The 13,151-nt window shown below is 46.7% G+C and overlaps 1 protein-coding gene across 14 annotated transcripts in view; it reads right to left on the reverse strand.

The window, feature by feature from the left end:
• Positions 1 to 13,151, reverse strand: part of RBFOX1 (RNA binding fox-1 homolog 1) — a 1,044,467-nt gene that overhangs the window by 68,875 nt on the left and 962,441 nt on the right. For 9 of the 14 annotated variants that reach the window (XM_040973373.1, XM_040973376.1, XM_040973369.1 and 6 more), the window contains one exon: positions 68 to 148. The exons of the other annotated variants lie outside the window; for them this stretch is intronic. In XM_040973373.1, coding sequence (XP_040829307.1) covers positions 68 to 148 — 81 coding nt within the window. The remainder of the gene's footprint in view (positions 1 to 67; positions 149 to 13,151) is intronic. 14 annotated transcript variants of the gene reach the window in all.

The raw sequence follows: 13,151 nt of genomic DNA on the forward strand, positions 1-13,151 counted from the left end.
TACATGGCAGGCAGGGGACAGGACTCTGATGTCACAGAAACAAAAAGAGCCAGGGAAGTGGGCTTACTTGCAGAAGTATATACAAGTGAACTGGGGGCACTGTACATGGAGGATCCCTCCTGGTTTGCCTGGCACAACAGCACGGTGCCTACGAAAGAGAGAGAAAGATGGTATCTGGTTTGGGTACAGGCACACTACACCTGAGAGCGGCCACGGCAACGCACACGAGAAAGGCAGAAAAAGGAAAACACAGCCATATTCCAGAGCGCATGGTGGGGATACCCAAGGGAACCCCCTGACTTAGCCAGAGGTAATCCATGAACACCCACCCTGCACCCCACACATGAACCACATGCTGTTTCCCTGGGTGCGGAGCGAGGCCCCAGAACTAGGGCTCAGGTCAGGAATGGAAGTACCATGGCCAGTTTCAAAGGGAATGTCAGAAATACCAGAAGGCTTGAGGGTCAGTCTGACTCAAGCACCAGGTTCCTGTATGACCTGGTTAAGTCCCTGTACCTCTTTGTGCCTCAGCATTTCCCACTGGAGACCAGGGGTAAACATACCTACCTCCCAAGTGGGTGTTGAGTCCTACAACTGGAGATGTGTACATGGCAGGGGCTGGCGTGCAGTCAGCACTTCGTGAACAGCAAGCACAGGCAATGCTATCTTTGGGGAAGGCTTTCCTTACCCCCAAGCCTTATACTTTCTGAATTGCTTCATCAGAAGAAGGACATGAGTAAAGCAGCAAGGCAATGCAACTTTTGCCATCCCATGGCCCACCTGGCCCCGTGGCGGATGCCAGATGAGACATCCTTGCCCTCTTGCATTTCCAGTTTTCTCCCTAGAGCTTGCTGCTGCCCAGCTGGGAAGGCTGTGTAACTAACCCTGCAGGCTGTTGCTGCACTGCAGCAGACACTGGCCTCCGCCTGATGTAAAGCAAAGGACACTGGGCTTATCCTTACAAAATGGAATTTTACAGCAGGGAAGAGCAGCAGCGTCCCGAGACACCTCTTTCATCTATGCCATGTTTTGAACAACCACCTCCTCCAAGGATGGCCAGGGTCAGGAATCTTCAGGATATCAAATCTACTCTGCTGTGGTTGCAGAGCTCCAACTCAAAGACTTCCGTCAGAGTGAGGCAGACCTCTGAGGCATGTTACTAAAGAGGGAAGCGCTGTCCTGTAGTTTCTGTTGACTTCCCTGCCTAGGTAAGGTCAACCACTCCCCCCTGTTTGTTTTTGTATCTCCCTGTTGTAATTGCAAGAGGAAAGCAATCATATGGGAGAAAGCCTGCCTTCCAGGCACATGCTCCTACACTCTGGAAGACTCACCAGTCCTGCCGAATCCCCATCTAACCCTCCGCCCCAAAACACACACACACAGATGTGACTAAGTACAAGTATCATTTACAAAGCGAGTGAGATTCTGGCACATAGAGAGGAATTGCAATGTAATGTCCCTAACGGATAGTCACGCAAGCTCCCTTCTCAAAGTTCTCTCCTTTACTGAGCTCCACTTCCTCTAGGTATCAGCATTAAACAGATGCATCACAGGGGACACGCTGAGCCATCTTCAAATTTTACCCCTACCCTCCATGCCCTATGCCTCCTTTCCAGGCAAAATAGAGATTTCGTTAGGATTCCAAACATATCTCACCAGCTCTGACGATTCCATCCACTCTTTCACAAGCAGAAAGGACTCAGAGGAATGGCCCCTAGGCATTCTTACATTTCTTTTAGTATCCTACCCTTACAGCTGGATGAGGATCGCTTCCCACACATCCCTGCACATGAGGGTGTGATGAACTGAGGTGCTCAAACATAGTTAGAGCTTGTAAGGGTCTCGGTAATGGCCAATGTCTTCTTCTTCACTTGAAAATGCCTTATGACAGCATCTGTGAATGAGCCACCATGTGGTCTTCTTTCTCCTTGGCACATACTTCCAGTTTCAGCAGGTAACTGGTACTACACTGGGACCTGATCGTAAACAAATCAGTCTCCAGATGAGAGTCTGGGGTCTCAAGTCAACCAAAGGGAGGCAAGCTACCCACAAGGGAAGACATTTGGCAACCCCCTTTCCCTCCCCCCTGCAATAACCCCTGATGAGTAAGTACTTGTGAGCTCACTCGCAGAAGTTACCTGTATGATTCACTCATCACTGGCAATCAGAGAGAAATTGATGTTTGTATAGGAGAGATGGAGAGTTATCCAATCAGAATCTTCTGGAGCAAGGCCCCTGGCAGGTGGATTTGGACAGAGCTCCTCAATGCAGTTTTTTGGGGTGCTGGGTTTCAACACAAAAATGGTCTAACTGCAGCCACAGCCTCGGGACCATATGATTCAAGTCCTTGGCTCACGTTTCAGGATCCTCAGTGCCATTTCTGGAATTCCACTGGGACACAACACGGATTCTCTCTCAGAAAGCTAAACCCTGGCAGGGCAGAGCGAAGCTTCCTTAATGTTCATTACTCCATGGATCCCAAGACACTGTACAAAATGAACTAATCTGCTCCATTAGCAGAAAAAGTATTTTTATGCAAATATGTTGACCTTTGCAAAGTAAAACCTATGCAATCACAGGACTTGGTTTTTTACTTCACCTAAAAAAAAAAGCTCCAATTTAATTTGCAAAATACTTATAGCCCACTTCTCTAGTCCTCTGACCTTTTCTTAAAAGGAAGCTTTGAATTCAACAAAAAACAAAGCAGCAGAGCAAAAACACTGCCGGAACCTCCATGCATCTCTGAAGTAAAGCATGTCTGTTTAAAGGAGCATATGGGAGAGCGAGGGAGAAGGAGCAGCAGCAGGCACCCACAGGTGGCTGTGCCAGTCTCCGGGTTCTCCCCAGCATGGATCGCCTGCCTGCACCCAACAACCGCCGCAAGGGCTCCTTACACTGCCGTAACTCATGACACAAGCCCAGCTCACGCCCTTGGCCAGCACAGACAGCGCCCGCCAACACCAACAGCAGGCTTTCCTGCTGACCTGGAGTTCTCAGCTCCACCTCAGCACAGCTCTTTGGTAACAGTGCGATGCAATCAGAGGTCATGGAGGCCATGAGACCTCTAGGACATCCCTGCTCGGTCAGGTGAAGCAGCCAGAGGAAACCGACCTTCTATATAAAACAGGCTCCAGTGCAGCAAGGTCATCTGGTTCACCCTCAAAGCTTAGGTGCTTCCACATTGTTTAAAAGTGACTTCCTCGGAGCCCATGGGAGCAGAATAATTACTCTTCTAGCCTCTTATTGTATCTTTTAAAAAAATCATTCTGGCAGAGTCTTTATCTGCTGTATCACAATTTCCTATTTACATATTGGTCTCATAAGCTACAGAATCCCCTTGGGGAGAGCCTAATCATGTTTATCTTTTGATCTCCAGTACTGAGCAAAATACCTGTCCCTCAGAGACATGCATGAATAGGGCTGAATCCTAATATGTTTTCAAAGATTAACTCTCCATTTCTATATTCTTGGCAGTGCTTTGTGCAATCAACTGTTCTTTGGGGTACCTTTCTGTGTCTATTGTTTATAGTTGTACATTTGTACACCTGAAGTCCAGATATATCTACAAGCTATGCCTAAGACACTCACTTACTTGCTCTCTTACTTGGATCTTCCAAGGCTGACTTCTGCAGGTGAACATGAAGCCTGGGCAGCCTCGTATCTTGCTTGCTATCCCCGTAACTGGCAGCTACGGGCTCCAAGCCACAGGCACCAATCTTGGAATACTCAGAGCCATTTCCAAAGCCTGTCTCACATATTCCCTCTGTACCACAACCTCCAACAAGATGTCCACGCATCCACCATCAAGTGGGATTTGGAGGGCATTGGTCAGTGTCTTAGATGCCAGGTTCAAACATGGTCTGCAGCCCCAGGAGATATCCCTCAGCATGGGGAGGCCTAGAAGGAAGGTTTCCTATCATTGACAGAGGAGAATGCATTTTAACTTTTCATTGACACTGCCAACCCCTAGGTGAGGAAGTCGGACCCATCGCAGAGCACTGGTGCAGCCTCACGTCCCTGCGCTTGGGCTCGGGTCATTTCTGCTCACATGCGTCCTTTCTCTCGCTGCAGACAATTCTCTTTCAGAGTCCCCTCTGCCTCCTCCCCATGTAAACTCTATTTGTCTCCGCCTGGCCAGGTTCATTCTCCCACCTCTGCTGATCTAGATTCAGTTGTAATGATCCTTTTAATGGCCGAAGCCACCCACTCCAAGAAGGCAGGAATCACGGCTGACTCATCCTCCTAGCCCAGTGGGGCCAGTAACCTATGCTAAGAGGCAGGAAGCAATTGCACAGGGAAACCAAGGGGTTTCTGTTAGGCAGCCAGGTTGCAGTTTCAAGAAATAAAATTAGAATGGAAGACAGGATGGAAGCAAAGAACAGCCATTTCATCACATCCACCTGTTCCAATTTAGTACCAAATACACACAGTGCCAAGCCAGTCTAATGATGGACCACTAGGCTCTTTCCTGTTATACGTATTTTTTTAAATGAAATTTCCAACTGATAAGTGGGAGCAGCTGATTCATCTCAAATGTGCCCATAACGAAAACAGGCCAGGGGACTTGCAGTGGAATGCTTGTATTTCCAGTGAAATGCACAAAGGAAAGAAAAAAAAAAGATCTGACAAACAAAACTCATTCAAACACCTTAAGATTTCACAGGATTTCTTGGGCACCCACTCTGCAAGCTATGCTAAGGTGCACTTCTCCTACTGTGAGCCGTTCCAGTGACATGAAAACAGAACCCTCCCTCAGGGGCACTGCCATCCTGAGGTTGCTGCCTGGTAACACTGCTGACAACCAGCAGGGACCTCAGAGGAAAACCCTTCCATCCAGAAGAAGAGCTCAAAAGCCTGCACCCCCTCTGTCTGCAGGGCTCAGCTACGAAAAGAAGAGGCCTCAAGTGTCATCCCTGCACGGGAATCCGCTGCTTCTGCAACGTGCCCGGCACCACAGCAGGCTCCGAGCACGCCTGCTCAACTTTGCACACTTTGTCAACGGCCCACGTGCTGTCCCTGGAACGCGTACACATTCAATGATAAATACAAGGCTACTTCAAAATGCTCGCGGGAAATGCAAGCATATTGTGCTTTACAAAAGACATGGATTTAAAAAGTGCATCAAAATAAATTAATATTTAATTACCATTTTCCATGGACTTTGTGAAGCTTCCTTACATAGACAAAAGAAAAGTGAACAAAGGCTTGTTTCTGAATATCAATGCAAACCTTTGTCTACATGATTTGTTACATGATTCACTGAGATAAATTGCTGAAGTTACTTTGGAACCTTTTTATTACTCATAACTATTATGACTATGGCAAAAAATTCATTTCATATTTCTACTGATTGCTGTCATAACTGAAAAAGTTCAGTGGTAATAATTTTCAATGCTAGAAATATATTGTGTATAAAAAAAACAGAAAAAATTGTTTACAACATCTGCCAATATTTATAATGCATCTGTCCCTCCCTAATAAGAAATGTCAGACAGTGCTGGTCCTTACAACCAGGAAGAAAGAAAAGTCATAAAACAACTATGCCTTTTCCCCAGAAGGTTGTCATCCATCAGAGGCAATTTCTAGGTGAAAATCAACCTATCTGGGCTCTGAAACCTCTACTTGGTTGATCAAGGACTCCATCCTCCTTTCCTTGTTGGAGAATTAAAGCTTTTTACCTTTAGAATAAAAGAAACTACTGTCATTCAAAGAACAAAGCCCGAGCCTGGAGAGGCAGAGATATCTACAGACGTCCCCGGGACAGGAGTGCAGGGAGGCCGCAGCCATGCCGCAGGGTCCTCTCACAAACACCTGCTCCGTCCCCCACGGCACCCGGACCCCCATGGCGCCCGGACCCCCATGCAACATTCCTCGTTTAGCAGGCCCAGCATGGGGCCCGAGGATGTGAGCATCTCAACACTGGAGAAAAATCGCTTTCCCTAATCTGGGGGCGTGAGCTCTTTCCATCCTTAAACTGGAGGCCTCAGATTCCCCCCCCCCCCCCCGAGAATTCAAGAATCACCAGGAAAGAGTGATACGTGGTGCTGGCTTTGCTGCACCTCCCAAACGGGTGACTCTGCAGCTGTTCAGGCGCCCTGAGACAGACTCCTGCCTCGGTGGACGCCACATGCGTTGGAGGAAAACAGCTCAATCTACCTGTTCTGAGTACATGTGTTGATCAAAAAGGAGGGGAGAGGGTAACATCCACTTTGCTTTGCTTTCGCTGCCTTGTGTGCCGATAGCTCTGCTCCTGGTTCTGTCACATTTTTAGCAGAAGCAGTATCCCACGTCAAATCAGCTTGTCCCGGAGTTCTCCGGAGGTGCGTGAAGCCACCTGCTGGACATTCCTGGTGGGGGGACACAGCTCACCCAGGCCCTTCCTGCTCCGGGGCTGTGGACTGAATGGTGTCCCCCACGAATGCACGTGTGCCAACCTCCACGGCCCCAGAATGCACCTTTATCTGAAGACAGAATCAGGAAGGACACAAAGCTAAAATGTCCTACAAATGGGCACTAACCCAATGCGGGTGGTGATCTTACAAAAATGAGAGTCTGGGGAAAGGCCCTGGAGACACACACAGAGAGAATGGCCACTTGCAGGCTGAGGACAGGGCCTCAGCAGAACCTGCAAACAACTCCATCTCAGACCTTCCTCACGGCAAGGGAACCAAGCCATTGTCCTGTAGGATAACAGCGCAGGCAGCTAACTAGCCTACCACAAAACAAACTCTGTGAGGATCAAGCAAGGGCTCCCCAGGAGGGTGTCTCATGGGCCCCCAGCTCCTGAAGAGGCAGGGAACTGCCTGGAAGCACCTGCTGATGCTGGCTACTGCTTCTGCCTGATGAATGTAAGCAGAGTCCCCAGCGGGTGACGGATGCCCTCATGGTCATGCATTTTTAGCATGAGACTAGCACAGAGCTAACCCATGTAAGAGTATTTCCACACTTCATACTTAATGCCCTTATAGCAGTCTGAAATATGAGTGTCTCTTGAGGTTTCTGGGAGAGATTTAAGTAGGGAGAGATTTCCATTTAGACACAGATGTTGCAGGGAAATGTATGTATGTCTAATTTGTATAAATCAAATCATGTTTTAATTGTACCGAGGGATTTCTGTATTTAAAGAAGTCCTAAGGGCGAATCTGTCTGCAGTCTACATAATTTTGCACTCCAATCATTTGTGTAGGTTTTTGATTTTCATAGCACTAGAAAAATAGATACATCATTTCCTGGTTTTCTGTTCATAGGGGCTACTTTGACATGACTTCCGACTTCACAGAATAACTACAAACATACTACAAAGGCTCTCTGTAGCAAGGTTCTCTCTGATTAGTTACTGTTTAAAAATGCTTATGGCTGATCCGGGCACAGTAGCCTAGTGGCTAAATCCTTGCTTTGCATGCACCAGTTCCCATATGGGCACCAGTTCATATCTCAGCTGCTCCACTTCCCATCCAACCCCCTGCTTGCAACCTGGGAAAGTAGTGGAGGAAGCCAAAAGCCTTGGGACCCTGCACTTGCATGGGAGACCCGGAAGAAGCTCTTCACTGCTGGCTTTGAATCAGCTCAACTCTGGCTGTTGCAGCCACTTGATGTGAACCAGTGGATGGAAGATCTTTCTTTTTAGAGCTCCTACTCTGTATAAATTTGCCTTTTGATAAAGAAGAAAAAAAGAAAGAAAAGCTTATGGCTCCGTAACAGCAGACCTGGAAAAGATGGAGATAACAGTGCAATCATAAACCCAAAGTGTACTATCTTAGAATTGAGAAGAAGTTTGCTCAGTCTGTCCTGTGGATTCTTACCCACTCTGAACCACACTGCTGCGGAGCCATTTAGGAGCTGGGAATGCCAAGGCAGGGGGAGCTTTAACATGTTGCCCCAGTTCACCGAGAGCTGGTGATACAGAGTGAGGATCGAACCAACTAGGCACCTCAACCCAGACTTTTAAGGATACTCATCAAGCTAAATAGCCATTTGCCCAAATTCAGCTCACCATCAATTCTGTTTTTGCTTCTTGATAGTCTGTGAGCTAAAGATTGTCTCTACATTTTCAAATAATGGGGGGGAAGAGAGGGGGTAACAATTGGTAACCAATGAAAATCACAGAGTACTCAAGCTTTCAGTGTCTATTAATAAACCTGTATTGGAATGCAGCCACGCGCACCCACTGAAGCATGGGTGCTTTCGTGATCAAAGAATAAAGCTGAATCGTTGCAGCACAGACCTAACAGTCTACAAAAGCTAAGGGTCTGCTATCCGGCCCTCGGCCAGAGTCCGCTGGCCCCAAGTTCTAATACCCTCAGAGGAACCATCACCAGTGGACTAACAGCCATCCCAGACACTATCAGTAAATACTTTCAAAAGTAGCCTCTTAGCAATCTAGTCTAAAAATTAATTTTATTTTTGTTAAAAACATTTTTTAGGCATTAAAACAAAATCATCCAAAATTTGAGTCCATTGCTTTTCAGAATTTAAAAAAAAAAGAAGCATGGCTAGCAATTTACTCATGAGAAGTAGAATGCATGTCAATTTCGTCCCTCGGAAAGTTGGAGCTTTAAGTTTATGAACGTGATCCTACATCTAAAAGGTGTCCTCCGACTTTGTTTCTCAAACGCTGCTAAACTCTGGACGACTTGGGGACACTTAGAAATGCAGCCCGAGATTCTGCACGTGCATTCGAGCTTCCGGCTCCAGCTCCCAGCAGAGCAAAGTAGGATTCTGCAAAGACCTCATCAAGTACAGCTCATTTAAATAAGAGGGGGCACCAAGGCGGCACTGGGCATTAGATATGTACCAGCTGTGCTAGATGTGCACATATTCTTTACCAAATCCAAAAGGCAATTGAAGCTCAGAAAGAAAACTGCCATGAGAAGAAAGAGAAATTTGAGGCCAGCTTGATCCAACTCTACAGCTCACAGTATCTAAGACAGCAACATTGGCTGGGTCCTGGCGACACACCCTCCTAGGCAGGAACGAGCCACACCCACTGTCCCCATTTCAAGCAAACCATGTCTTCCAATTATGAAGCTGCTGCCTGCAGCTGGAGACACTTGACTCCCCACGGCTAAAGACATGAACTAGAACCTCCAGCTCATGTTGGCCTTAAATCCAACCATTGAAATCCGTGGGGGAACCTATCTTGTGTAGAAAAGAAAATCCTACTCATGAGCTTGCCAGAAGGCACAGAGGAAAGAAATACAGAGAGGAGAAACTCAGGAGAAACTCAGAAGGGCTGGATGTATTTGTGCAGAAGGAGATGCTCATCTCGGCCTGCCATCCCAAGCCTTTCCAGATTCGGTTGAAAAGCCTGACCTCATTCCTCTGGTGAAAGTAGAAAATCGAGTTTGACCTTCTCAAAGGAATCCTATAAAGTTTAAACACACACACACACACGCACAATTTCACTGTGAGTTACAAGCAAACAGAAATTTCAAGCTGGCAAAAATTATTTCAAAAACAACAGAATATGGACAGTTCACATCATTATGATACCATGTGTACATCAAACATACGCTAGTCACACACAGCCTGATTTTTTCTCAGAAATGTTTTTTATCAGTAGTATTTGGCTGTTTATGTTTCAAAATGATACTGGGTTTAATACAATGGTAAGTGTACAGCGATTTAACCTTTGTGTCAGATTTAAATGTGTAACCCATTAACTAATTTAATCTCTCAAAAAAAAATAGTAACAGCCACCGGCATTATTCTTTGAATAATCCTTGTTTAGTTTCCATAATGGTATACAGTTTAATGAAAAACTCATTAGAATGTAGCATAAGGTATAATTAATTCTGGCAGATTCTTTTGGTATAAATTGCTAATGCATATGCGGAATTCCATTTCCACTGGCTTTATTAATTTTTCATAAACCAACACTGTGACTGTGATGGGCTGCAACCGTCCCACAGAACTTGTAGAGATGCGTTAACTGTCACCCAAATGGTTCACCGAAGTGGGATTTCTCCACTTGTTAGTTGGCAACTCTACGTTTTTAAAAAGACAATGGGACAGCTTGGTTTTCCCTTTGAAGAATGAGTACCTACAATTAACACATAGCTTATTAAGTAATATTTGGCTGATTTGACTGTATTTACACAACTTAATCAGCTGGGCAAATGAGGAAGCTGCGAACTTTGAAGGAGTAAATCATGTCCAAAGCCGACCGGTTTACACTCGCACGGTAACGCAGACACACACATCCAAACCTCGCTGAGGAGCCCAAGGCACTGGCTCAGTGGCTCAGTCCTTGCCTTGCACATGCTGAGATCCCTTACGGGTGCTTGTTCATGTCCTGGCTGTTCCACTTTCCACCAAGCTTCCTGCTTATGGTCTGGGAAAGCAAGCAGGGGAGGACGGCCCAAAGCCTTTGGACCCTGTACCCATGTGGGAGACCCAGAAGAGGCTCCTGGCTCCTGGTCAGCTCAACTGCAGCCATTGAGGCCACTTGGGGAGTGAATCATCGAGCAGAAGATCTTCCTCTTTGTATATCTCACTTTCCAATAAAAAGAAATAAATCTTTTAAAAAATAAAAATAAGAAAAGTTATTCTGGGGGAGAAACAAATGCATTCCTTCATGGCCCACATTTTGTACAAACTTTTAAAAGACCCCTCCTGTTAGCGTTGGCCATGATGAGAAGGGCCATGTTAGCCCGCTGTGAGCTAATGAGCCAACAGGTGTCCACATGTGCTTGCTTTTATTTATTATCTTTTCAACGGCAGCCTACTATTCAAGGGGATGTTCCACAACGCACAGGTCCCTCCTCTGATAACTTCAGGTTTTTGAGTTTTTTTTTTCTCACATTTTGTCTAGAAGGCACCTTGTGATCTCAGCTAAACACATCTCTGTCTGCGGAAACCACGTGACTCCAACTCGTACCAGTAGGTGCTGGGTGAATATCAAGCACGCACGTGTGCTTTTCTTTTAAAGCATTTTTCAGTGGATTCTAAAGACCCTAGGATTCCCACCACATCCTCTACACTGCCCCCTACGATGAGCTTCCTTAGCGTCTGCTCACGCAGCACCTCCACTGGACCACCGTGTGTGCTCACTTTGCTCATTGAACAGTGAGTTCAGATGATTCCTGCTCTCTCCCTGTTCATACAGGAGAGAAGGCATCAGACTCCGGCCCCTCAGCACCTAGCACAATGCCTGGCACTTAGTGTCTCATTCATACTGAAGGATGAATTAAGGGGCTGCAATTGCTGTGATCTCATTCCCCAACTTTTCCTTGATGAACGTCACACAACTGAGTGACAGCTGCTTAAGGCACTAAGATTCATGCAGCATATGCTCAAATTGCGCAACTCTTTAAAAAACGAAAACCAAAACTCAACAAGGCTTAACCTGGCAGTTTTGTGTGTTTATGCAACCTGAAGTTGTTTCTAAGCTGGGCAGGACCACCGCTTAGGGGAACCCATAGCCAGGAACAGTGTCCACAGGTTTTCACATGGTGGAAAAGGAGATGAACAACTATTTTGAAACACATGCAAATTACAGGCGATTTAATTTTCAGCACCCTTACAATTTTTCAGGAACACACTTATGCCCATTCCTGAGGTGTGCTCTGTGGATGCCTTTGTCCTATAACTGCAAGCAGGGGTAGGTGCAACTAACCAAGGACCTTACCCACTGCAACATTTAGAACACCTCCTAACTGGTACCGGACTGTTCTGCACTAAAACACACGAGGCATTTCATAAACGATTTTGGCTTGATCTTTTCACTCTAGAACCAGGCAGTGCAAGTGGGATCACTTATCTTGCACCATCGTCATCACGGTCACCATTAACATCACTAAGCAGGCTGCCATATATTGAATCTGTGATACATATTTTTGAGGGGATACTGTGATGCCTGAAGGGGTTAACTCAGCAGGCCTGGGGTTGTCCAAAAGCCTGACCATTTCCAAGAACTGGCTGGCTTGTGGACTGACTCTTAGTCATCCCTGGAGCTACACTAAGCAGCCCTTTTATTTGGGGCAGGACACAGTCCAGAATGCTTATTACAATGACAAGATTCAGGCTGCAGTTTCCTGTGGATCTCGGGAGACTCAAAGTCTTCAGCACAGAGCAAGTGCGCACAGTGGGGTCACTGTTAACAGTTCATGTTTCTGCATGGCCCAGAGCATCGGTAACAGTAACCTCAACCTTTACCAAGGGAACTCACCCAAGAGCCACATATTTGCACTTCATCGTCTTCCCATGGTCTCAGCGACCACCTGTCTAGGCTGTGCTCTGCCAACCTCTGTTTTGGGGGTACACTCCTCAAAAGACTTCCCATGCAATAGCAAGAGGGCAGACTGAGTCCAGCAAATGCAGCTTCTCACGTACAAGTGAGCGCTGATCTTACTGGAAGTTCAGAAACCCTCAGGGACTCCATCAACATCCCCTCTGCGGGATACGGAAGGACGGGGATAAAAGTGAAGGCCAAATGTGAGAAGGATGGAGTAAAATCTGATCAGACAGCTGGGAGGAGGAGAGGAGCGAGCAGGGCGAGGTAAGCAGATGTACGAGATAAACTCCTTGAGGTGGAACATTTCCGGCCCGAAAATCCTTTGCTTGGGGACTCAGATCTGGATTCTTCCGTTCCAGTTCACTGAAGTGCACGGCATTTGAATTTGGCAGATGTGTAAATTATACAAAGCAGCACACAAAGGTCAGTGTTCAAAGGAAAGTGCTCCTTGCAGCTGTCGTGCTGCATCCAGTCCGGCTGGGCCTCTCTGGGCAGGCAGCGGGCATGCTCGAGTCAAGGAGGCCCTCCGCACAGCTGCTGTGTTGAAGGGCATAGGCTGTGGGAGGCACCTCTGATGCCCGTGCTGTGCATCTGAAGGTAAAGCATGCATGGCACAGGGGCCTGCTTAGTCCTCTAGAGGTTTGCAAAACTCATCCAAACAAAATGGAGCAAACTTGGATCAAGGACTTATCATAGGCTATAGGCACTTGTTATAAGCATTACCATGCACAAATTTTGAGGAAGGGGTTACAAAGTGTTTCATCTGCCAATGCGACTCAAAGAAGGGAGAAGAAAGCAGGACAGTGAGGAAGAAGCCTTCAGCTACCTTCTTTAGACCCATTTCTGTGATGAATCTCAGTGCACAGTGGTCCAAAGCCTACAGAAGAACAACACCTTTGGGTCATCCAAGGTCGGA

This window comes from Ochotona curzoniae, unplaced genomic scaffold (genome assembly GCF_017591425.1).
Source record: "Ochotona curzoniae isolate NIBS_2020 unplaced genomic scaffold, NIBS_Ocur_1.0 contig_2321, whole genome shotgun sequence".
Classification (NCBI taxonomy): Eukaryota; Metazoa; Chordata; class Mammalia; order Lagomorpha; family Ochotonidae; genus Ochotona; species Ochotona curzoniae.